Raw genomic sequence first — 26,557 nt, 5'->3', positions numbered from 1 at the left:
CACTCTCCCCAGTCTCACAAGCCCGTTGCCTTGGAGTATCACTCGACTCTGCTCTATCCTTCAAGCCGCACATCCAAGCCTTCATCTCATGCCGATTACAACTCAAAAATATCTCCCGGATCCGTGCCTTCCTTAACCAAGAATCAGCAAAAACATTCGTGCATGCCCTCATCATCTCCCGCCTCGACTACTGTAACCTCCTGCTTTCTGGCCTTACTTCCAACACTCTTGCACCCCTCCAAACTATCCTGAACTCTGCAGCCCGCTTAATCCACCTTTCCAATTGCTATTCCTGTGCCTCTCCTCTCTGCCAATCCCTTCACTGGCTTCCCATCGCCCAACAACTCCAGTTCAAAACATTAACCATGACCTACAAAGCCATCCACAACCTGTCTCCTCCTTACATCTGTGACCTAGTCTCCCGGTACCTACCTGCACGCAACCTCAGATCCTCACAAGATCTCCTTCTCTACTCCCCTCTCATCTCCTCTTCCCACAACCACATACAAGATTTCTCCCGTGCGTCCCCCATACTCTGGAACGCTCTACACCAGCATATCAGACTCTCTCCTACCGTGAAAAGCTTCAAGAGGAACCTGAACACCCACCTCATCTGACAAGCCTACAACCTACAATAGCCCTCAGTCCCGTACACCACTGCGCAACCGGCTCTGTCCTCACCTATTGTACCTTCACCCATTCCCTGTAGACTGAGCCCTCGCGGGAAGGGTCCTCTCTCCCCATGTATCATGTACTGTTAATGATTGTTGTACTAGTTTTTATGTATACCCTTTTTCAATTGGAATTAATGGCGCTATAATAATAAATAATTATAATAATAATGCGCATCAACATCAAAAAATACTTTCCGAAACAAAATTTTATTAGTTTGAATTAAGAGTAGTAGAAGTAGGGTTACAGTCAGAACAGAGTATTTCAGGAAAGCACTGCACTGATCCTATAGAAAACAGAGCCAGTGTAACTTGTGATGGAAACAGTACGGATATTCAGAGAGCTTGGTAGTATAAAAAAAAAATAAATTAAATGCAAAAGTATAGAACTGAGGCAATGGCACTTAAAGGAGAGAAGTTGATTAAACTTGGTCAGCCCTGTGATCCCAGCTTCCAGCAGGAGATAAGCCTCTGTCAGATGCAGAAGGGTACAGATATAAAGGCGTCTGGCATAGACACACCATGCCATATGTATTCAGACCATACCCTCACACACCTATCGCACGTTGGCCGTTGATTGATCGCCAGCTGTATCGTTTTGGTGCCATAGGAATGCACATTGGGGTTCTTGCGATATTATCTGGACAAAGAGCTGCGCGCTCCAGCGTACGGCACAAATATGTTTTTTTAGCTTCTGTTTCTGTTGATTTTCGACTGAAATGAGAAAGCCAGTGAAGTCGAAGATTTATCTTGGCCGCGTGTCTTTAACTGCTCGAAACATGATCTATGGACGCTGATGAAATGGCCTCGGCTTCATAAGTGCAGAAAAATCCATTCGATAAATACGACACTTTCGCTATTTGATACGGTGTCCTCGGGGACTCTTGTAATTTTCCAGTTTTGCGCTCTGTTTAATCTTCATTTTAGAGCTGACAGAATCTGTCCAGAAGCCGCCAGGATTTCTTGTTTCTCGTCCCGCTGCTTAGAAGGCACAGTCCGACCTGTAACCCCTTCACAAACCGGAGCCTACGAGTTTCACTATTGTGACAGGACGGCATTGCAGCTGACACGGATCACATCTGAAGAGCATTATACAGCTAAAATAGTAAAAAAAATGCTCTAAATACAAGTCACTCATTTGTCTGTTCCCTGTAAAAAGCCTTCTTTACAACTATTTTGGATGGCGGCCAGTACAAGTGACAACTGCTCATGTGTAGAATGATATACACCAAAATAAGTGGCAAAGGTCCTATTCGCAACGTTATAGTAATCATATCGGTTGATAATTTTTCATGGGCCAATACAGTAAAGAAATGACTCCTAAAATTTGAATTTATTCAATTAAACACTAAAAAGGAGAAATAGTCCTATAATAAACAACACTCACTAGAAAAAACACAATGGACCCTAGTAGGCCCTACTCTACCGCTGCCTTGCCATGGAGGTCGGCACCCTACTCCAGCGCAAATTGCGCCTCCATTCACCGACGACTGACGCTGAGAGCCCTAAATAAATGAGATAGGGGACAATAAACAATACAATAACCACATAATAGAAAAACAGATATAATGCACCTACAAGGGGAAGGTAAATAACCGAAAAACACTACCCAGACAGATTATAGTCTGGGAAGTGTCATTCAATAAATATAACCACTCTAAATAGAGTGGTCAACAACCACCCAACGTGTTTCCCCTCAAATTAAGAGGATCTTCAGCAGTGGATTAACAAAACTGATTTCGGTATAGCCCACTACGGTGACTGTAATGCCACATAACATAAAGTGCTGGTGTACAAAGTGAAATAACAAATAAAGTGCACACCTATAATCCACAAACACATATACACAGACAATAGTTAATAAAAGGTCTAATGGACTATAAAAAAAAAATTATATACATATATATATATATAATATATATATATATATATATATATATATATATATATATATATATATATATATATATATATATATATATATTAGTTAGTAGAAAATGTCCGGTAATTACTAATATTATAATAACATTATAGTCACCGTAGTGGGCTATACCAAAATCAGTTTGTTAATCCACTCCTAAAGAACCTCTTATTTCGAGGGGGCAACGCGTCGGGTGGTCGTTCACCACTCTATTTAGAGAGGTTTTATTTATTGAATGACACTTCCCAGACTATAATTCGTCTGGGTAGTGTTTTTCGGTTATTTACCTTCCCCTTGTAGGTGCATTATATCTGGTTTTCTATTATGTGGTAATTGTATTGTTTATTGTCCCTTACCTCAATTGTTTAGGGCTATGAGGATCAGTCGTAGGTGAGTAGAGGCTCCATTTCCGCAGGACTAGGGTGCCGACCTCCGCGGCAAGGTGGCGGTAAGAGTAGGGCCTACTAGGGTCAGCCTCCCTTGCCCTTATATTACCACATTGTGTTTTTTTTCTAGTGAGTGTTGTTTATTATGGGACCATTTCTCATTTTTAGTGTTTAATCGAATAAATTCTAAATTTTAGGAGTTATTTTTTGCTTTTTGGTCTTGTTGTACTTCTAAATTCATTTTTTTTTAGTTTGTTTCAAAGTAAAGAAAGGGCAACCTTTTCCAGAGCTGTAACACTGGCCATCGTATCAATATCTCACCTTATGTGACAACCAAGATGGCCGTCTCTAGGGCTCCTAAAGGCATGGTCACCCAACCATTTCTCTACAAAGTATGTGTTACGTCACCACCGGAGTCCGCTCCAGCGACTTCTGCTTCGATCACCAGGCGACGTCGTGTTCCTGCCATGGACTGTGCTGGTGATGGGAGAGGAGAGGATGCCAGCGGCGCTGGTGAGCGCAGGCGCCGCTCATTCACTGGGCTGGATTTCCCTGGGATCTGCAGTACCACTGGCTGACTATAGGTGGCGTGTGTCTTCCAGCTGAGGTTGCCATCATTCCGCTTCAACCAATGGGAAGACACCACAGACTTCTTAATTCCCCTCCTGTCTACTGACCACTGCCACAGATAGTTCTGTTTTCATGTTACCTTGCTCCCTCCCTGTTTTGCTTAGTGACCCCTGTGCTCCTTCCCTGTTTTGCTTAGTGACCCCTGTGTTTGGACTTCTGCTTATTTCCTGACTACCCTTCTGCCTGCCGTTTCTGTACCTTGCAGCCAGTCCCGAATTTGACCTCTGCTTGGTTTCCTGATTACGTCCTTGCCTGCCTGATTCTGTCACTGTTCTGCATTTCCTGGTTTGACCCTGCCGGACTACTACTCTCCCCTGGACTGCTGCCTTCCACATGTAGTGATCTCTAGGGTCCTGTGTAATTCCAAATCCCTGTATAGGGGTTAAATGGTTCTCGATGTCCTGCTTGGTGAGCGGCTTTCCTCTAGCCTGTCCATTACAGCCAGTCTGAGTCTGTGTATCCAGGCAGGCGTTATAGTATGTAAATGGGAAATAAAGCACATTAAATAATTATATGCAGAGTACAGGGCTTCATATTTTTCAGTGGTGGACGACTTCAAAAGGAACGGGGAAGAACAAGGCTCACAATCCGGAATAAGAAATATTACAAAGCGCCCTATATTTAATTCAGAGTTTGATTTAATCAAAGTTTGTCACAACAAAAAAAGTGATCCTTCACTTTTTCTAATTTCAGATTACAGCTGGGGGAAAAGCCCTTCCTCCGCTCTGTGGGGAGAATTTACCTCCAGAAATTGATACGAGGAGTAAAACTGTGGACATCGTATTTACGACAGACGGATCAGGACATCACACGGGATGGAAACTACAATACACAACCAAAGGTCGGAACTAAAACTTGTATTTACACTTTTCAAAGAGCGACAAGAAAAAAAAAACAAAAAAAACAAAAAAAAAACAAAAACATGATTGCGTCACAATATGTAATAACATTTAACTTTATTACAGAACACTTGATCAAGAAATGTCAGGTCTATAACATAGAATGCCGGAGTCTTTTTCTTGTATCTTGCACATTACACTTTTTCTTCATCCTTCCCCTTTCTGCAAATTTCCTGAATAAATTGTTTGTTACTAAAATTTTATTTTATATTGTGCCCATAATCTCGTATGTTTAATCTGTCGATTAATGCTCTTGCAAGTGATCAAGGGGAAAAAAAAAAAGGTAGTGGAGCAATTAATGCAGAGAGCTTCTCGGCCTAATGCCCCGACACTATATATAGCGGTGGACGGCTATTCTCCACTCCCCCATATAAATGAAGGCTTAACTCATACGACGCTCATTTTTGTCAGCGCCCCATATAAACTCGGCTCTGGTCAGCAAAGTCATGTTGAATCGATTATGCCAGCATATAAATCGTTGACGGCAGCACATATCCCCTTGTAAACATAAGGGTTGTGCTCATTGTCCGATAAAAAAAAACAAAACAAACATTTTATTTCAGCTCCTTAATAGCATGGATGCAGGTGTTTGTAGGTGGCGGTGTGCACGACGCCCGTTTCGCACACTGGTGCGCTTCAGGATGTGTTCAAACACTACTGTGCGCGAAACATACATTGTCCACAATGTCGCTTGCATCTATGCTTTTAAAGAACTGAAATAAAATGTTTGTTTTTCCAATTGCAGTGAGCACAACCCTTATGTGCACAAGGGGCTAAGTGCTGCCGTTAACTGTTTGTATGCTGTCATAATGTTTTTTTTTTTGTAATTGGACGGCGAGTGCCATCTTACAATTTCTTTTCTCCGTTACTAGATACCGCCATCTTTCCAAGGCAGCGCACCTGTCACCCCATTATAAGTCAGATTGCCATTTCCCATACCTGGTATTTCAGTACATTATTGAGCCATTGGTGCCGGACCTCCTCTATATGTGATAAAGGTTGTGCTGCCAAAGCAGACAACAGACGCATGTTGTATGGGGTCAGAATAATCATATTAATGATCGTTCTGATCACCACATGCTCTAATCCGTCTGTGTGAACTAGTTTATAAAAAAAATGCAGATTCATGTGCAGTTTCTCAGCCCTTGTTTTGGCCTTTAGCCATTAGCAGACACCTCTGGCAGAGAATGACTGCCGCATCTCTGTTTATCAGGACATCCACTGCCCACTGAAGACCCCATACACTTCACATAGCTAACGTTCGTACCAATGTTTGTCAGACAGCGCTCTAGCTAGTAGAACGTCTGTGTTCTCTACGAAAGACGCTGCTGGACGTCTGTCATTGGCCCATCTCTCAGAGATATTGGGGGGTTACTCTAATGTATAAGGGGGTCTTTAGACAACAATTAGAGTATTTGGCTAATACTAATCTAATATGTATGGGTGTAAGGCTGAAGTGGTTTGCAGTAAGTGCTGCACAACCCTCCGCCTCTGCGTGACATCTATAATGGTCTCCTGGTGGGATTTACAGGCATCACTGGTGAGAATGGTAGGAGGCATGGAGTCCTTAGTGCACAGGGCACTTCAGCCTTAGGAACAGTCTTGAGCACTTTTGTGGATTCACATGTTACTTTCTCATTGATGGTGCTGCCAAAATCAGAAAAAGGAATCGGGTGTCTTGCCGCGCTATCACCACCCCAAGATGTAACGTAATTATTCTATGCCTTTATTCTTTTTGCACAGGTCAACGCATTTCGGAGATCAGTCTCCTTCCTCAGGAGCCTGTTGTCTTGAGGAAGGAGAATGCAGTCTCCGAAACGCGTTGACCTGTGCATAAAGAATATAGACATGGAATAATGAAGTTACATCTTGGTGTGGTGATAGCGCGGCAAGACACCCGATTCCTTCTTCTGAATTTACTATAACCTGCACGGGGCTGCAGCTGTTCGCTTGTATATTACGCTTGATATAGGAGTTCTCTAGGTACGTTTTTCGCTATTATTAACCCGTTGTGTTACCTGGTAAGACCCTATTGCTCTTGTCCTCCACAGTTCTATCTTCTAAAATGTTACCCTAAAGGCCCCGTCACACTAAGCAACATCGCTGCTAACGAACAACTTTTCTGACGTAACAGCGATGTTGCTAGCGATGTTGCGGTGTGTGACATCCAGCAACAACCTGGCCCCTGCTGTGAGGTCGTTGGTTGTTGCTGAATGTCCTGGGCCATTTTTTAGTTGTTGCTCTCCCGCTGTGAAGCACAGATCGCTGTGTGTGACAGCGACAGAGCAACAACTAAATGTGCAGGCAGCAGGAGCCGGCTTCTGCGGAGGCTGGTAACCACAGTAAACATCGGGTAACCAAGAAGCCCTGTCCTTGGTTACCCGATATTTACCTTCGTTACCAGCCTCCTCCGCTCTTAAGGCCCCGTCACACTAAGCAACATCGCTAGCAACATCGCTGCTAACGAACAACTTTTGTGACGTTGCTAGCGATGTTGCTGTGTGTGACATCCAGCAACAACCTGGCCCCTGCTGTGAGGTCGTTGGTTGTTGCTGAATGTCCTGGGCCATTTTTTAGTTGTTGCTGTCCTGCTGTGAAGCACAGATCGCTGTGTGTGACAGCGAGACAGCAACAACTAAATGTGCAGGCAGCAGGAGCCGGCTTCTGCGGAGGCTGGTAACCAATGTAAACATCGGGTAACCAAGAAGCCCTGTCCTTGGTTACCCGATGTTTACCTTTGTTACCAGCCTCCGCCGCTCTCACTGTCAGCGCCGGCTCCTGCTCTGTGCACATGTAGCTGCAGGACACATCGGGTTAATTAACCCGATGTGTGCTGTAGCTAGGAGAGCAGGGAGCCAGCGCTAAGCAGTGTGCGCTGCTCCTGCTCTGTGCACATTTAGCTGCAGCACACATCGGGTAATTAACCCGATGTGTGCTGTAACTAGGAGAGCAAGGAGCCAGCGCTCAGTGTGCGCTGCTCCCTGCACATGTAGCTGCGTGCACTGGTAACCAAGGTAAATATCGGGTTGGTTACCCGATATTTACCTTAGTTACCAAGCGCAGCATATTCCACGCGGCGCTGGGGGCTGGTCACTGGTTGCTGGTGAGCTCACCAGCAACTCGTGTAGCGACGCTCCAGCGATCCCTGCCAGGTCAGGTTGCTGGTGGGATCGCTGGAGCGTCGCAGTGTGACATCTCACCAGCAACCTCCTAGCAACCTACCAGCGATCCCTATCGTTGTTGGGATCGCTGGTAAGTTGCTAAGTGTGACTGGACCTTTACTGTCAGTGCCGGCTCCTGCTTCTTGCACGTGTAGCAGAGTACACATCGGTAATTAACCCCATGTGTACTGTAGCTAGGAGAGCAGGGAGCCAGCGCTAAGCAGTGTGCGCGGCTCCCTGCTCTCTGCACGTGTAGCTACAGCACACATCGGGTAATTAACCCGATGTGTGCTGTAACTAGGAGAGCAGGGAGCCAGCGCTAAGCGGTGTGCGCTGCTCCCTGCACGTGTAGCTGCGTGCGCTGGTAACCAAGGTAAATATCGGGTTGGTTACCCGATATTTACCTTAGTTACCAAGCGCAGCATCTTCCACGCGGCGCTGCTGGCTGGGGGCTGGGACACTGGTTGCTGGTGAGCTCACCAGCAACTCGTGTAGCGACGCTCCAGCGATCCCTGCCAGGTCAGGTTGCTGGTGGGATCGCTGGAGCGTCGCAGTGTGACATCTCACCAGCAACCTCCTAGCAACTTACCAGCGATCCCTATCAGGTTGGATCGTTGTTGGGATCGCTGGTAAGTTGTTTAGTGTGACTGGGCCTTTAGGAGAGTAATAATAAAGCAATGATTGTCTACAATGCACCAAGCTGTAGCAAAATGGGTCAACGTTCACAATTACCTTTTTTTTAATGCAGAAAGGAGGAAGCACGGCACCTGGATGTGGGAGCACTTAGTTCTATGCATGTGCGTAACCACAAATTTCCAAATCTGCTATAAGTGTTCCCATTGATACAAAACACACTAATGGGGAGGGGGTTAAAACTAGGCTACTCTGTGCCAGCAGTACCCTATAGCGAGCAGTCACTGTGTTGCTCTGTGTATTTTCCCACGTTGCGGTAACCTGTCCGGCGATGTGGAGTTTTCACAGATCCCGTGTGTAATTCCTGTAACTCACAAGCTGCAATCTCCTGGCCACGCTCCACTGTTACTGCTGCAATTGCATTGATTGAGGATAAGCATCTGCCTCAATTCCCCGTTTGTTCTAATCCAAGGTCAGGAATGAAAGACTAAAAAGGTTTATTCTAAGCCAATAATTACATTTCCATTAAGATATTCAGATTACAACTCCAGTGTAGGAGATAGTCGGTGATAAAACAAAAAAAGAAAAACAAGCCCTGCCGTTATCAGGTATCACCCCAAACTGCTGGCCCCTAGGCAGATCTGCCGCTCACACTGCAGAGGGTCACATTCAATACTAATAAAAAAAAAAAAAAAAAAAACAACCCACATTTTTTTGCTTCTCTCTCTCCATCCACAGCCCTTCCATGTCCTGATCCTGTGCTGCCACCTAGAGGGCATTTTACACCTGAACAGAAGACGTACGTGGTGAAGGATAAACTTACACTTTCCTGCGAGGAGGGATATGTACTGGAACAGGTAAGACACGCAGATTTACTACACGGGGAAAAGGTAGTAAAGACTCGACAAGCACAAATTCTGCAAAAATGGAAGAGGATTTCAGGTGCTACATCATAAACCCACAATGGAAAACCATTTACTACAAGAATATAACTACTATAATACTGCCCCCTATGTTCTGTACTTGTAACTAGTGATGAGCGGGCACTACCATGCTCGGGTGCTCAGTACTGGTAACTAGTGATGAGCGGGCACTACCATGCTCGGGTGCTCAGTACTCGTAACTAGTGATGAGCGGGCACTACCATGCTCGGGTGTTCTGTACTTGTAACTAGTGATGAGCGGGCACTACCATGCTCGGGTGCTCAGTACTGGTAACTAGTGATGAGCGGGCACTACCATGCTCGGGTGCTCTGTACTCGTAACTAGTGATGAGCGGGCACTACCATGCTCGGGTGTTCTGTACTTGTAACTAGTGATGAGCGGGCACTACCATGCTCAGGTGCTCTGTACTCGTAACTAGTGATGAGTGGGCACTACCATGCTCGGGTGCTCAGTACTTGTAACTAGTGGTGAGCTGCCACTACCATGCTCAGGTGCTCTGTACTGGTAACTAGTGATGAGCGGGCACTACCATGCTCGGGTGCTCAGTACTGGTAACTAGTGATGAGCGGGCACTACCATGCTCAGGTGCTCAGTACTTGTAACTAGTGATGAGCGAGCACTACCATGCTCAGGTGCTCAGTACTTGTAACTAGTGATGAGCCGGCACTACCATGCTCGGGTACTCAGTACTGGTAACTAGTGATGAGCGGGCACTACCATGCTCGGGGTCTCTGTACTGGTAACTAGTGATGAGCGAGCACTACCATGCTCGGGTGCTCAGTACTTGTAACTAGTGATGAGCGGGCACTACCATGCTCGGGTGCTCAGTACTTGTAACTAGTGATGAGCGGGCACTACCATGCTCGGGGTCTCTGTACTGGTAACTAGTGATGAGCGAGCACTACCATGCTCGGGTGCTCAGTACTTGTAACTAGTGATGAGTGGACACTACTATGCTCGGGTGCTCAGTACTGGTAACTAGTAATGAGCGGGCACTACCATGCTCGGGTGCTCAGTACTGGTAACTAGTGATGAGTGGGCACTACCATGCTCGGGTGCTCAGTACTGGTAACTAGTGATGAGCGGGCACTACCATGCTCGGTACTCAAAACAACCAGGTTGGACACCCGGAGTGCTTGATACGAGTAACAAGTATAATAGTAATTACAACAAAGAGCACAAAGTATGGAGCCTAAATATCAATTTGATTATCTATTATATCTATAAAAAACATCAAATAAAAAGATCAAATGAATATGCAGTGACCCATGGGGGAGGCGCCAGATGTTGGACAGGGGCCAGCTGGGATATGTAGTTCCACTGGTAGCAGATGGTATGGTCACGATAGCTGAAGTGGGTCACTGTACCTCTGAAAGCTTCCCTCATGTCAACAAAAATTGTCAATAGCGGGAGGTTGCACTTACGGAGATGGTATAGGGTCCCCCGGGGCGCACCTATGGAGGAGGTGTTTGGGTGCTGGTGTTTGAGCGCCTGTGATGTTTGTGCAATTACAAGCAGCCATCCATAAGGGTATATTGCCATATTGCAAACATAACACTTAAAGGCTCTTAAAGGCAAAAGAGGCAGTAGTTCACGCTATAGGATACACTTAGTATTTTGCCTATGAAAGAAGAGGTCTTCTCCTTATACAACAAGCAAGTTTGGGCCTCTCAGGGCGGCGGAGCACAGTTCTCAGTTTGGGCCTCTCAGGGCGGCGGAGCACAGTTCTCAGTTTGGGCCTCTCAGGGTGGCTGGAGCACAGTTCTCAGTTTGGGCCTCTCAGGGCGGCTGGAGTACAGTTCTCCTCAGTTTGGGCCTCTCAAGGCGGCTGGAGTACAGTTCTCCTCAGTTTGGGCCTCTCAGGGCGGCTGAAGCACAGTTCTCAGTTTGGGCCTCTCAGGGCGGCTGGAGCACAGTTCTCCTCAGTTTGGGCCGCTCAGGGTGGCTGGAGCACAGTTCTCAGTTTGGGCCTCTCAGGGTGGCTGGAGTACAGTTCTCAGTTTGGGCCTCTCAGGGCGGCTGGAGCACAGTTCTCAGTTTGGGCCTCTCAGGGTGGCTGGAGCACAGTTCTCAGTTTGGGCCTCTCAGGGCGGCTGGAGCACAGTTCTCCGCAGTTTGGGCCTCTCAGGGTGGCTGAAGCACAGTTCTCCGCAGTTTGGGCCTCTCAGGGTGGCTGAAGCACAGTTCTCAGTTTGGGCCTCTCAGGGCGGCTGAAGCACAGTTCTCAGTTTGGGCCTCTCAGGGCGGCTGGAGTACAGTTCTCAGTTTGGGCCTCTCAGGGCGGCTGGAGCAGTTCTCATGTTTGGGGCTCTCAGGATGGCTGGAGTACAGTTCTCCTCAGTTTGGGCCTCTCAGGGCGGCTGGAGCACAGTCCTCCTCAGTTTGGGCCTCTCAGGGCGGCTGGAGCACAGTCCTCCTCAGTTTGAGCCTCTCAGGGCGGCTGGAGCACAGTTCTCCTCAGTTTGGGCCTCTCAGGGCGGCTGGAGTACAGTCCTCCTCAGTTTGGGCCTCTCAGGGCGGCTGGAGCACAGTCCTCCTCAGTTTGGGCCTCTCAGGGCGGCTGGAGCACAGTTCTCCTCAGTTTGGGCCTCTCAGGGCGGCTGGAGCACAGTCCTCCTCAGTTTGGGCCTCTCAGGGCGGCCGGAGCACAGTCCTCCTCAGTTTGGGCCTCTCAGGGCGGCCGGAGCACAGTTCTCCTCAGTTTGGGCCTCTCAGGGCGGCCGGAGCACAGTTCTCCTCAGTTTGGGCCTCTCAGGGCGGCCGGAGCACAGTCCTCCTCAGTTTGGGCCTCTCAGGGCGGCTGGAGTACAGTTCTCCTCAGTTTGGGCCTCTCAAGGCGGCTGGAGTACAGTTCTCCTCAGTTTGGGCCTCTCAGGGCGGCTGAAGCACAGTTCTCAGTTTGGGCCTCTCAGGGCGGCTGGAGCACAGTTCTCCTCAGTTTGGGCCTCTCAGGGCGGCTGGAGCACAGTCCTCCTCAGTTTGGGCCTCTCAGGGCGGCTGGAGCACAGTCCTCCTCAGTTTGGGCCTCTCAGGGCGGCTGGAGCACAGTCCTCCTCAGTTTGGGCCTCTCAGGGCGGCCGGAGCACAGTTCTCCTCAGTTTGGGCCTCTCAGGGCGGCCGGAGCACAGTTCTCCTCAGTTTGGGCCTCTCAGGGCGGCCGGAGCACAGTCCTCCTCAGTTTGGGCCTCTCAGGGCGGCTGGAGTACAGTTCTCCTCAGTTTGGGCCTCTCAAGGCGGCTGGAGTACAGTTCTCCTCAGTTTGGGCCTCTCAGGGCGGCTGAAGCACAGTTCTCAGTTTGGGCTCTCAGGGCGGCTGGAGCACAGTTCTCCTCAGTTTGGGCCTCTCAGGGCGGCTGGAGCACAGTCCTCCTCAGTTTGGGCCTCTCAGGGCGGCTGGAGCACAGTCCTCCTCAGTTTGGGCCTCTCAGGGCGGCTGGAGCACAGTCCTCCTCAGTTTGGGCCTCTCAGGGCGGCTGGAACACAGTTCTCCTCAGTTTGGGCCTCTCAGGGCGGCTGGAGCACAGTCCTCCTCAGTTTGGGCCTCTCAGGGCGGCTGGAGTACAGTCCTCTTCAGTTTGGGCCTCTCAAGGCGGCTGGAGTACAGTTCTCCTCAGTTTGGGCCTCTCAGGGTGGCTGGAGCACAGTTCTCAGTTTGGGCCTCTCAGGGTGGCTGGAGCACAGTTCTCAGTTTGGGCCTCTCAGGGTGGCTGGAGCACAGTTCTCCTCAGTTTGGGCCTCTCAGGGCGGCTGGAGTACAGTTCTCCGCAGTTTGGGCCTCTCAGGGCAGCTGGAGCACAGTTCTCCGCAGTTTGGGGCCTCTCAGGGCAGCTGGAGCAAAGTTCTCCTCAGTTTGGGCCTCTCAGGGCGGCTGGAGCACAGTTCTCAGTTTGGGCCTCTCATGGCGGCTGGAGCACAGTTCTCCTCAGTTTGGGCCTCTCAGGGCGGCTGGAGTACAGTTCTCCTCAGTTTGGGCCTCTCAGGGTGGCTGGAGCACAGTTCTCAGTTTGGGCCTCTCAGGGTGGCTGGAGCACAGTTCTCCTCAGTTTGGGCCTCTCAGGGCGGCTGGAGTACAGTTCTCCGCAGTTTGGGCCTCTCAGGGCAGCTGGAGCACAGTTCTCCGCAGTTTGGGCCTCTCAGGGCAGCTGGAGCACAGTTTCTCAGTTTGGGCCTCTCAGGGCGGCTGGAGTACAGTTCTCCTCAGTTTGGGCCTCTCAGGGCAGCTGGAGCAAAGTTCTCCTCAGTTTGGGCCTCTCAGGGCAGCTGGAGCACAGTTCTCCTCAGTTTGAACCTCTCAGGGTGGCTGGAGCACAGTTCTCCTCAGTTTGGGCCTCTCAGGGTGGCTGGAGCACAGTTCTCCTCAGTTTGGGCCTCTCAGGGCGGCTGGAGTACAGTTCTCCTCAGTTTGGGCCTCTCAGGGTGGCTGGAGCACAGTTCTCCTCAGTTTGGGCCTCTCAGGGTGGCTGGAGTACAGTTCTCAGTTTGGGCCTCTCAGGGCGGCTGGAGTACAGTTCTCAGTTTGGGCCTCTCAGGGTGGCTGGAGTACAGTTCTCAGTTTGGGCCTCTCAGGGCGGCTGGAGTACAGTTCTCAGTTTGGGCCTCTCAGGGTGGCTGGAGCACAGTTCTCAGTTTGGGCCTCTCAGGGTGGCTGGAGTACAGTTCTCAGTTTGGGCCTCTCAGGGTGGCTGGAGTACAGTTCTCAGTTTGGGCCTCTCAGGGTGGCTGGAGCACAGTTCTCCTCAGTTTGGGCCTCTCAGGGCGGCTGGAGTACAGTTCTCAGTTTGGGCCTCTCAGGGCGGCTGGAGTACAGTTCTCAGTTTGGGCCTCTCAGGGCGGCTGGAGTAGTTCTCAGTTTGGGCCTCTCAGGGCGGCTGGAGTACAGTTCTCAGTTTGGGCCTCTCAGGGCGGCTGGAGTACAGTTCTCAGTTTGGGCCTCTCAGGGTGGCTGAAGCACAGTTCTCCTCAGTTTGGGCCTCTCAGGGCGGCTGGAGTACAGTTCTCAGTTTGGGCCTCTCAGGGCGGCTGGAGTACAGTTCTCAGTTTGGGCCTCTCAGGGCGGCTGGAGTACAGTTCTCAGTTTGGGCATCTCAGGGCGTTTGGAGTACAGTTCTCCTCACTTGTTGGAGGTAATATTCTCCACAGTCCAGATAATGCTACACTGATGGAGGGACCTTCACAGGTCTGCTCCCCGTGGCCACACACTTGTTTATTCCAGTTTACTGGACCTGTCAGCGCTGAGCCGTTTCCATGGCAGCTTGTTGTGAGGAGAATGAACAACTAATTTCATTAATTTTCAATAAACATTTAGGAAACTGTGAGTTGTTCTCTAATTTTGATCTCCAGTGTATAACTATATAAAGCACACAGACTGAATTAGGTCATAAATCTAGTACCCTATAAGGGATAATGGCTTAATTTGCGCAGAGGAAATGAATAAATATCAAAGCAATAACTAAAGTTGATAAAAAGACTCAAATTAGTGAAGATCAGCGTAGCCATCAGTCCCTGCCACCCCAACGCACATTTTGTTGGTACTTCCTCAGGAGATGTGGAAGACAAGGGAGCATTTTGGAAGCCTCTTCTTAGGGATGGTCCGTCCAGAGGGCAATGTGTGGCCTCAGCACTGGCCCCTACCCCCATTCCTCTGACTAAAAGGGAACAGATTCAATATATGGGACATGTCCACGACAGCTGAACACTTGGTGACCTTGTTCCTTATCACATAAAATCCCAATAAAATACATTTAAGCTGGTGCATGTAACATGTAAAGATCTGGAAAAGTTCACAGGGTAAGAATACTGTTTCAAAGCTCTTTACCTACTAGAATACTGTGCCTACAAGAATATACCTGCTATAATACTGTTCTTAGGGGCAGTATTAAATTACTCCATGCTTTGAGCCAATCTGAGGTCTCTACTGCTGCCAAGCTTCCATTTTCCAAGCATGCATTCTCATGCTCTTCCTTTTTATGGTCAGCAGAATCTTTTCCTCCTAATTGATAAAATATAATTTATGTATTCAGATGCACAACTGACTTGAGAAATGAATATAACAATGGGTTCACAAAGTTGTCCAACTTAAGTCAGGTGTCATCGCTCCACGACATCCCGCCCGTGCTGCATCTGTATCATGTATACTATATTAATAAAGTCTGATGAAGTCGCTGACAGTAGAAGTCACAATGTCAGCGTTCTAAGGAAATAACTTGTCCAGAGAGATCAGTGAAGAGTCACCGTGTAATAAAACTCTAATACGTGCCGAGAGGCAGTGTCCCAGACCTTATTATTGGGGTCATTCACATGTAGCTTATTGTTGTTGCAGGTAAGGGCTGTTTCACATTTGCGCTGAATTGACGGAAACTGGTTCCGTCACTAATGTAGTAGTTCATTTATTTACAGTGGAAGCGCAACATCATGTGGACACAAGCGGGTACTGCATGAAAGACACAACCCGCATGGTATCGCGCTTCAAATGTAAATAAATGAACTGTACTACATTAGTGACGGAACCCGTTTCAGTCAATTCAGTGCAAATGTGAAACGGCCCTAACTCGCAGCTGTTTTACAGCTCATCTTCGCACTGATTGTTATTGAGAGGCACAAACACAATGTTGCATTCTTTCAGTTAAATAAAAGAAAGGAAAAAAAGATACAAAAACACAACTTTTGGTGCAGCACAATCTGTGGAGCAACATCTAGCCTTGAACAAAAGGATTCACACCAGTTTTCAGGCATTAAAAATGTAAACTTTTTTGGCAAACTTTGCACTTTTGTGCTGGACCAGCCACTTTTCTTAAAGGGAACCTGTCTTCATTTTTTTGCCCTATAAGCTGCGACCACCAGTGGGCTCTTACATACAGCATTCTAATATACTGTATATAAGAGTCCAGGCCGCTGTGTAGAACGTAAAAAACACTTTATAATACTCACCTAAACCGGTCGCGGCGGCGGTGGATGTGGCTCAAATGGGCGTCTCCGTCTCTTTTTCGGCTATCTTCGTCCTTTATCTTCTGAAGCCGCGGTGCATGACACGTCCGATATCATACACAGTCGCCTGCATTCAGGTCCTGAGCAGGGCAGATCAAAGTATTGTAGTGCGCATGCGCGGGACCAGCTCGTGTGTATGACGTAGAGGACAAAAATGGCCGAAAGAGGAGGCACTGGCACCGGAGAACGGAGATTCCCATCTGAGCCACATCCACCATAACAACCGGTTTAGGTGAGTATTATAAAAAGTGTTTATGTTCTACACATAAAAAAATTGTATATAAGGGCCTGGGCTCTTATATACAGCATTCTATCATGATGTATATAAGAGCCCAGTGGTGGTGGCCGCAGGTTATAGTCCAAATAAGTGGTAACAGGTTCCCTTTAAGAAAACAATAAAATAAATAAATAAATACAAAAATAAAACAGTGAGGCCTTAACAGAGAGGACGGGCCTTCAACAGCCCAAAAGATTGGCTGCGACAGAGTCGTCATGATTGCTCTGAAAGGAGGTGAATGGGAAAGTGGGTACAACGACATTAAAAAAGGTTGCAATTTTTTAAATTTTGCAAATTATACACATGGGTTCCTATAAAAAGGGCAAACTTATAAAGAGGCAGATACAGCGCTTGATGATGACAGGTTCACTATAAAGCGAGCCTGCACAACATGTGGTCCGCAAAGAGGTACAGCTCCAATAAAAAGCACAGGCTACAAAGCTACAGCGGTGGTGGTTAAAGAGTGATTGGTGAGGGTCTCCAGACCACTAACAATCTGCTTTGTGGTTATAAGGGCTGACACACACACACACATATACATATATACATACATACATACATATACATATATATATATATATATATATATATATATATATATATATATATATATATATATATATATATATATATTATATATATATATATAAAAAAAAAAAAAAAGGTTTATACAAAATAGTTCAAAGGCAAATATTCACTGTAAAAGGTAACCAAAAAGGTAAAAAAAATAATTGTCCCCGGGGACTGATAAATCTTTCGCAGGTTCTGCTCCTAAGCGCTCGGCTTTCATGAAAGAACCTGGTACATTACTTGATGTCTCTTTTGTAGAATGGCAGCATTTTACCTTCCTTCACGGCAGTGTGCCAGAGTGACGGGACGTGGGATAAACCACTGCCAAGATGCGAAAGTAGGTTCTGCTGCTAAGGAGAGGGGAGTGTTAACCCATTCTTATGCATTATGGTAAAAGCTAACTAACGTGTCCCGGTGATGTGTTGCCCTGTAACTAGTTGTAAACTGCGGCCCGCCTGATGAGCCTGAAAATGGGAACTTCACGTTTGAAAGCGGGAACGAGGTGACGACGTACAATGCGCAAATCCTATATCAATGTGCCGAGCCGATTTACAAAATGAAAGAGAATCAAGGTAAGGAAATTACAATATGTACTGCATAAAAATACCGCCGACATGCAGGATAAGACTTTACATACATGAACACAAGGGACTAGGACAGGGGCTGGAACCTACGGCTCGCGAGCAGATATTTTGATGGCTGCAACCAAGTAGGTTATCTCGGGTGACTGCTTCCAGTGCCTAACCCCGGCTCTTTCTTGTTGACGTCACCAAGACATGCGCACACAGACCGCTTCCTCCTTCCAATGGCCACATCACGGACGCATGCGCTGTATGCGTGCTATCTCCCTAGCAACTCTAAGCGGACACTTCCGTGAGTGGTCACATGGTGCTTTCACTGCTCCGCTACTGGCCACCAGTGCCTTTAACCTGGAAGTTTCCCTGATACCTTGGCGCCTTTCACAGTGGCGGACACCAGTTATCACTATACACCACCGATACCAGGCCACTGCACATTTGGCAGCACTTTAGCGTATTCCACTATTCTTGTTATGGTGACTATCCACGTGTCATTTTCTCTGATCTTTTGTTCTTACCCTTTAGGCTGTGTGTGCACGTGTGCGTAATGCATGCAGTTACGCTGCGATCTGCACCGCAGCGTAACTGCATGTGTCCTGCTTCCCCTGCACGATCTATGGAGATTGTGCAGGAGACGTGCGCACGTGGCATATTAGAACGCAGCGATTCGGCTGCTGCCCGAATCGCTGCGTTCTAAGAAGTGACATGTCACTTCTTCCGTGCGCTTTGCATGCTGTCTATAGGGAGAGGCAGCATGCAGAGCGCACGTTCTCTGCCGTCACCAGGCGCTTCAGAACACAGCTGTTCAGCTGCGCTCTGAAACAGACCTTTTCTGTGCGGTGCAGCGCGCACACAGCCTTATTCATTTTTTTTTTCTCTTGATACTTTTGTCTTGTTGCTCTAGACTTCCCCATTACCTCTGCATCTTGTCATATACCTTCATTTACCCTTTGCACTAACTATACAATGGAACCTTGGTTAACGAGAATAATCCGTTCTGGGACTGTGCTTGTTAACCAAGTTACTCGTCTAGCAAAGCAAGATTTCCCATAGGAAGTCATTGCAATGGAGACAGTTCCTTCCACAGCTTGTTAAATGACACACACACGGCCTCCTGGGACTTGCAGTTCGCCGGTACAGGATGTGTATCGGGCAACCATCACGACGATGGAGGAACTTCCGCTGCCAGAGTGCTGACGTCAAAGACAGGAGCCGCTTGCCTCTGATTGGTCAGTGCGCTGCTTTTGAGTAGCGTCTGGCAGCGGACGTTCCTCCTTCGTCGCGATGGTTACCGGATTCACATCCTGTACCGGCGCAATACAAGAACCAGGAGGCTGGCGATGGAACGGACAGTAAGGTGTGCATAATATGTGTGGACTGTAAGAGCGGATTAGAGCGCGGTGGAAGTACAGAACTGGAAGTGAGTATTTTGCTCATAAAGTGAGTTACAAATTCACAGCAAGCTTTGCTCGTTAAGCGGAATACTCACTAACTGGGTTACTCGTTAACCGAGGTTCTACTGTACTATAGTTTTTGCTTAAACATATTGTATGGCTCTCACGGAATTACATTTTAAAATATGCAGCTCTCATGGCTCTGAGCCAAAAAGGTTCCCGACCCCTGGACTAGAAGCAGCTTTGTACTTGCTATGGGTTCAATTGGAGAGCCGCAGGTCAGGGTGAACAAGGACTGAAGGCGATGGCAGAACGTGAAACAGCGAGGAACAAAACAGACAAGCCGGGACCACCAGAAGACATTGAGCCAGGAGCAAAACATAATCCAGGACTAGTGGCAGCGTTTACAATGGGAAGAAGTCCTAAGTTGCCGTTGTTGTGCTTACAGCTATGCCTAACACGTGCTACATATAGACCGGAGAGTAGGAATCCCTCACGTGTGTGTGTGCAGTGTACAGGAGACATCATGGTACCTAATCAGCACTCACTAGCTCAGAAACTGGAAATAGAAAGAAGAGCCTGGAGAGGGGAAAAATGGTGAGAAATGTAAAGCCAAAGTCACGTGTTGCCCAGAAAATGTGTCATGTACCGACGACAGCGCATGATAAAAAAAAAAAAAAATCACCGGCAGATACACTTTAAATTCAAGTACAGACAAATGTCTTTCCCCTGTAACTACGTCCATCACTATGTGCTCAATGAGTGGTTGGTAGGTAAAGAAATGAAACAAAATGTATGTTTTTTCTCTTTTTACAGCACATTATCGATGTGGAAAAGGAGGAGAATGGGTAGAAGTCATTACTGGGAGTAAAGCGATCCCAACCTGCCTACCTGGTATGTAACAACTGGAGGGGGGGGGCAAGAACTTCCAAATCACTGAGGTTTTTATTTTGCACGAGAGGAATCCCTCAGCCCCCTATCCCATCAAGGGGACCACCTATCTGTCCATGTACCGTATATCCAAACAGGGAACCAAACACCTTTACTTCTTTCTGTGGCTCAGACTGGCAGCACACGTAGCTACAGAGGCAACTATGCAGCAGTCAAGGAGTCAATGTGTGCAAGCTGCGGAAAATGCGCAGATTTTGCCGCGGATTTCTCACGGAAAAGCCACGGATTTTCCGAAAATCTACAGCACAGCTACTCCCCACCCATTTCTATGGCATTTGGGAAATGCTGTGTCCACGCTGCGGATTTTTCCACAGCGGAAATCGTGCGGAAAAATCTGCAACATGTCAATTATTGTTGCGGATTTTCGTCCGGATTTTGGCTATAAAATTGGAAAAAAACCAAAAACAAAATCCACATCAAATCCGCACCTATGAAAAGGTGCGGATTTTGCGGGAAAGCTGCGGATTTTGATGCAGAAAAATCCACAGATACATAGTCCCGTGGACACAGCCTAAAGATTGAGATACTTGGCACACAAAATTGGCCAGATTTTATGTGAGCCCAACTGCCAGCAACAAGGCGACCTCATTTTTGTTAGGAACCTAACAAACTAATCCCTCTTTGGGTTAAAAAATACCCTACAATTTATGGGCGACCGGAAATTGCAAATGGGGAATTAACATCACAGAAGGCTGAAGAGCAGCTCAATCATAAGGCCTAACCCTGTAATCAAAGAAAGACTGATGCCACATCTTACTCATAGTCTGCACCTGTTCACATTAGAAAGAGGATATACCATCAGTCTCTTAGGATTACAGTAATCCACCATTAATAGGCGATATCACAGATCACCTCCTCCTCTTGTACGATTCATGACACCTCTACATACAGTAGATTACAGGATCAACCAGTTACAATTGGTGATGTCACAGCTCACTTTCTCCTCCTGTACAATGACACCGCTATATACAGGAGATAAGAGCAACCAGTCACAATTGGTGGTCACAGCTCACTTTCTCCTACTGGACATACTGACATATCTACAGTAGATAACAGGTTACACCATTCACAATAGATGTCACAGCTCACCTCCTTAACTTAACACAAAAACTTGATTTAATTGATAATTTTCTGATGACATCACCTTTAAGCTCTTCAGGGACAGTTTCTCCTTCCCTACTTCCAAGGGCTCAACCTTTTGTTATTCCCCCCCCCTCCCCGATACTGCTGTACATACTTTTTTTTGCGTGGAGATCTGTACTTTATCAACACACATTTAGGGCACACGTGACAATTTAATGGCTATTCGTTGCAGTGTTTCAGAGTGTGCAGAGACTCCTTGCCCTTTATACTTTACTACTTATATCTTATCTTGTCAAAGAACTGACCCAGTGAAACTATTTTCCTGGGTTTTTTTTTCTTGAGAAAAGCAGGGAGATTTAAAATTTTAGGCCCTGTGCACATGCTGAGTATTGTGTTTTTTTTGTGTTCATTTTTTAACAATCGGTATTTGTAAATCAAATCCAAGAGTGGAAAAGTCAAGAGGAAAAAAAAAAGTATAATAGAAACACGAGCACTTCTGCATGTTTTATCTACGCCTGGATTTGGCTTACAAATAAAAAACTTAAAAAAAAAAGAAAAAAAAAAAACAAAAACGTGTACACATGGTGTGAGGTAAATCCGGAGATATGACGATAAATCATGATATTCAAGTTATGTCAGGAAGCCCTCTCCTGGTGTCACCCCCCCTTTCCTTCACACAACTCCATCAATCAGAAAATTTACCACAGGGATAAACGGTTTGTTTAGCAGATAGGTGTCAAAGGAACTGGTCTGTGTTCCACTTACACCTCCATGGCCATCTCCTGTGATATGGAGATTAGATGATGTGGGAACAATGGACACAGGATGACTCCCTGCCGTGACCCTGTGGTAGGGGCTGCTATCTAATTAGCAAGCTTGGAAGTATCCAGACAGAACGACTCCAGGAAAATATGGTTCATATCTCGCAAGCCATATTTCCGATAAATATGGCAACCATAAAAATGGTGTCTCCGCATGCGGAAGATGCTGGCACACCTTTTTTATGGGAGCGGGAGCTTGGGAGGTACCCCAGGCGTGATATCAGCCAATGGGGAACTAGTAGACAAGTCATGAGTCCTCTCGTTCTGTAGCTAAATTCATAACTGTCACAATGAGAGCGTTGGCGTCCGCCTACGACGCTCCCAGGCCAAGTTATGGCCCATATTCCCTGTTGTGGATATTGTCCATAACTCCAGCCAGGGGTGGAGCAGTGCTCCCTCTGAGGTCACTAAGGTAGGAGGGGACCTGGATTTGCCCAGGTTGATAACCCTACTTCGGCCATTTTCCAGTGTTCTTTCGCTGGGGGTCACGTGTAGGAAACATCTGTGGGAAGGATCCTAGAAACCTGGTCTACAGCGCCCACCTGTGGCCAGACGCACAAGGTAACTGCTGGAACTGTGTATGCCTGTTTGTAAACCATGCTTTATCTGTAACTGTACTCTGACATATGTATATTCTGTAGATCTCCTATTGTATATATTGTAGTTTCTAGTGTGCTTTAGGCTGATTAAATTATATAATTAATCTTGGGCTGTTCTGTTATCTCGATCTTGAATCCCACGTCTGTGTGTTCGGCTAATAGTTACCGTGAAGCGGTTGGTGGCAGCGAGTTGTGCCAAGGATTATTGTGGGGAGGCCAGTGAGATTCGGGGAGGTTTTATATATTCCACCCGCGGAGGTCGGGGGAATATATACCCTACTCTCACCGGGGACCCTTCAATAATCGGCATAAGTAGTATAGCGGCCTCCTTGCTTATTGTAGGGCAATTCCATAATTGGCCTGACTATAAGAGGGGCGCTAGAGAGCGCGTCACGTGCTCTGTCTGTCGGTCGGGAGGTATAAAGGAGGGGTGACCCCCACTTGTTACCCCCCGATTGTGACGTACTGGTAGCCAGCGCGGGGGATTTCTGAGTGACCCCCCCGGTGGTTCGTGACATATTGGTGGCATAGCGGTGGGATCGAGATAATAGTGTGTGTGAGTGTGAGACCCATACTCCCAGACACTAAAGACTGCCTGCAGCAGCTGTGGCTACTGGGGTCTTCAGACCAGCTCAACACTAGAGTGTCAGAGTGCAGATACTGTAAGGTGTGTGGGTGCATCAGGTGTCAGTTCTGTGTCAGTGACCAAAAGTCTGCAAGAATGGCTGATGGCACCAGGAGCAAAGCCAAAGGAATGGCCGATGCTCAGGCCAGAGACGATGAGGAGGTTGTCCACGAGCCCTCCAAGAGCCCGACGCCAGAGAACAGCTCTGCAGAGGACATCGCACAACCTGGCACTGCTGGACAAAATGAGGAGGAGCTCGCCCAAGGGTCCTCAACGAGCCAGATGCCAGTCCTCCGCTCTGAACTGGACAGTGAATCACCTGGCTCTGCAGCGTGCCGCAGATCACCACTTGCCAATCCCTCCGGCCTGAGAGGTGCAGAGGCCCTCCTTCAAGCTGCCTTGGCCAGGCTTATGGCTGGAGACCGGGATACCTACGAGATACTCATGGCCGAGCGTGAGCGACAGGCAGCGCGTGACGCTGAGGCTGCGGAGCGGCAAGCAGCGCGTGAGGCTGAGGCTGCGGAGCGGCAGGCAGCGCGTGAAGAGCGACAGCAACAGGCAGAGCGTGACCACCAGCTGCAGCTAGCTCAGCTCCGGCCCTCATCAGCCACACGTGACCTTCAAGACACCAAACTTCCAAAGGTCCGTGTTGAGGACTTCCCAGTGCTGGAGAAGGATGGAGACTTGGACTCTTTCCTGACTGCTTTTGAACGGACTTGCTTGCAGCACCATCTGGACAAGGACCAGTGGGCCAAATACCTGACCCCCCGTTTAAGGGGTAAGGCCCTGGAAATCCTTGGGGACTTGCCTACTGAGGCAGATCAGGGCTACGACACAATCAAGCGGGCCCTGATCCAACAGTACAACCTCACTCCGGAGTCCTACCGCAAGAAGTTCCGGACCCTGCAGAAGGGACCAAAGGACTCCTGGGCTGACCACCGGCGGGCACTTGCCCGAGCTGCCGACCACTGGACCCAAGGCCTGCAGCTTACCACCGGACCAGAGATCCTAGACTTGGTCATCACAGAGCAACTCTTGTGGAACTGCCCTGAGGATCTCCGCCAGTTCATCCGAGACCAGAAGCCAAAGGGGTCCACGGCTACAGCTGCCCTGGCCGATGACTACACCAACAATCGGGCTCCTGAGGCCAGGAGAGCAGCCACCAGCAGCACCTGGAGAGGGGGTAAGATGAATTCTACGACTGCCCCTAGACTGCAGGGGGTGTCCCCCTCAACTCCCCTCTCCAGGCCCGTGGCAGAGCCAAGACGGTGCCACCAGTGCAACCTACCTGGACACTTCAAGGCCATGTGCCCTCAGCGTCCCAAGGCCCCGGCTCCGTCCCCGTCCCAAGGGCCGCCCAAGGTGTATTGTGTGGGTGGGGGTGGTGGTAGGTCCCTGGACAGCTTCCAACCTGTCACCGTCGGCCGGTCTGTGACCATAGGACTGCGAGACAGCGCCTCGGAGGTGACTCTGGTGCGGCATGAGATGGTGTCCCCCCAAGACTTGATACCTGGAAAAACCCTCGCTGTCTCCGGGATTGGAGGCATTGACCCGGCGCTGCCTGTTGCTGGCATTTATGTGGACTGGGGCGCAGGGCGAGGGGTGAGGGAGGTGGGGGTAACTGATCGGATCCCCGCAAACGTGCTACTTGGGACAGATTTGGGGCAGATAACCTCCCAGTTTGGGCCCCCCCCAAAGGCTGAACCTTCAGCCAGTACTGACGTGCCTCCGGACAATGTTAATGTGTTATCTATGAATGATGTGAGAGAGGGGGGAGTGAACTCTGATATTTCTGCTTGCATAGACACCATAGACACACACACAGCTGCAGCTGTGACAGGGGAGGGGGTCAGAGAAAGGTGTGACAATGCCTCTACAAGTAATCAGCCTGTGAGCTGGGATCTGTTGCCCTCTGCAGGGATAAGCAGAGAGCAGGGCGCTGCAGGGGGAGGACCAGTGTGTGGGGTGGGGGCTACCACAGCAAATGTGGGGTCCCCAGAGATTTCACAGCGGGGTTCTGTTGCTGCAGGGGGGGAACAGGCAGGTGAGATTGGGGCCGGTCCCGGAGCGGAAGTGCTCCCAGGTAAGATCTCGGTGCAGGGTTCCCCCACAACCGGGGTGTCAGGAAGCCAGGTAGGTCTGCCTGAACCGGCGACTTGGTCAGGAACGGAGGAGGAGCAGGCACGACCCACGGTCGCAGCGGCTGTGGCCGCTGTCACCCGCAGTGGGAGTGCTGGAAGCCAAGGGGCCTCCCGGAGGTCCGATAGCTCTTCCGCTTCTGACCAAGTGGCAGCCGAGTCAGGTGGAGGCCAGGACACAGGTCCCGGGGTACTGACCGAAGATGTGACAGTCTCGTCGATTCTGGCCACATCTAGTCAGGGGTTTCAGGCAGCGTTAGAAGCTGACGACAGCCTGAAAGCTCTAAAGGAGCAGGCGGCACAGCCTCCCTCGGACTCGGACCCGGAGCGAGTGGTCTGGGACCAAGGACGGCTGTACCGGGTCACGGTCCAGCAGGGTTCACCGGAGGCGTGGCCCAGGGACCGACAGTTGGTGGTACCCTATCCGTTCCGGACGGAGTTGTTGCGGATCGCACATGAGATTCCGATGGCCGGACACCTAGGGATCGCTAAGACCAAGGCCAGGTTAAACCAGCATTTCTACTGGCCAAAAATGGGGGCCGATGTGGTTGCCTACTGCCGTTCGTGTGAAACCTGTCAGAGAGTGGGGAAGGCGGGGCCACACCCCAAAGCCCCACTGGTATCTCTGCCAATCATCGATGAGCCTTTCAGGAGGGTGGCTGTGGATCTGGTCGGCCCGCTGGCCATCCCCAGCAGCTCCGGGAAACGCTTCATACTAACGGTAGTGGACTATGCCACCCGGTACCCAGAAGCAGTGGCCTTGTCGTCCATTCGGGCTGACAAGGTGGCCACCGCATTGCTGGAGATTTTCTCCCGAGTGGGTTTTCCCCAGGAAATGCTCACTGACCGGGGGACCCAATTCATGTCCCAGCTGATGGAGGCCCTCTGTAAGCAGGTCCAGGTGCGACATCTGGTGGCCAGCCCGTACCATCCACAGACTAATGGCCTGTGCGAGCGGTTCAATGGCACCTTAAAGCAGATGCTTAAGATGTTGGTCGACTCCCACGGGCGTGACTGGGAGCGGTATCTCCCACACCTGTTATTTGCTTACCGGGAGGTTCCACAGGCCTCAACAGGATTCTCACCGTTTGAGCTCCTGTACGGGCGACGTGTGCGGGGCCCCCTGGCTCTGGTGAAAGAGGCTTGGGAAGGGGATTTGGCCACCCCTGGAGTGTCGGTTATCGAGTATGTCATGCGCTTCCGGGACAAAATGCAGGCCTTGACGCAACTGGTACACGACAATATGGCTCAAGCCCAGGCCGATCAGAAGCGTTGGTACGACCAGAACGCTT

At 49.0% G+C, this 26,557-nt stretch overlaps 1 protein-coding gene across 1 annotated transcript in view; it reads left to right on the top strand.

Moving 5' to 3' along the window:
- LOC142255913 (mannan-binding lectin serine protease 2-like) overlaps window positions 1–26,557 on the top strand; it is a 66,405-nt gene that overhangs the window by 26,975 nt on the left and 12,873 nt on the right. Inside the window, exons 6-11 of the mRNA XM_075327359.1 lie at window positions 4,302–4,449; window positions 9,040–9,158; window positions 14,497–14,499; window positions 17,335–17,413; window positions 17,514–17,648; window positions 19,865–19,942. Coding sequence (XP_075183474.1) covers window positions 4,302–4,449; window positions 9,040–9,158; window positions 14,497–14,499; window positions 17,335–17,413; window positions 17,514–17,648; window positions 19,865–19,942 — 562 coding nt within the window. The remainder of the gene's footprint in view (window positions 1–4,301; window positions 4,450–9,039; window positions 9,159–14,496; window positions 14,500–17,334; window positions 17,414–17,513; window positions 17,649–19,864; window positions 19,943–26,557) is intronic.

This window comes from Anomaloglossus baeobatrachus, chromosome 11, assembly GCF_048569485.1.
Source record: "Anomaloglossus baeobatrachus isolate aAnoBae1 chromosome 11, aAnoBae1.hap1, whole genome shotgun sequence".
Classification (NCBI taxonomy): Eukaryota; Metazoa; Chordata; class Amphibia; order Anura; family Aromobatidae; genus Anomaloglossus; species Anomaloglossus baeobatrachus.
The sequence above is the reverse complement of the archived record's forward strand: the minus strand, read 5'-3'. Positions and strand labels throughout refer to the sequence as shown.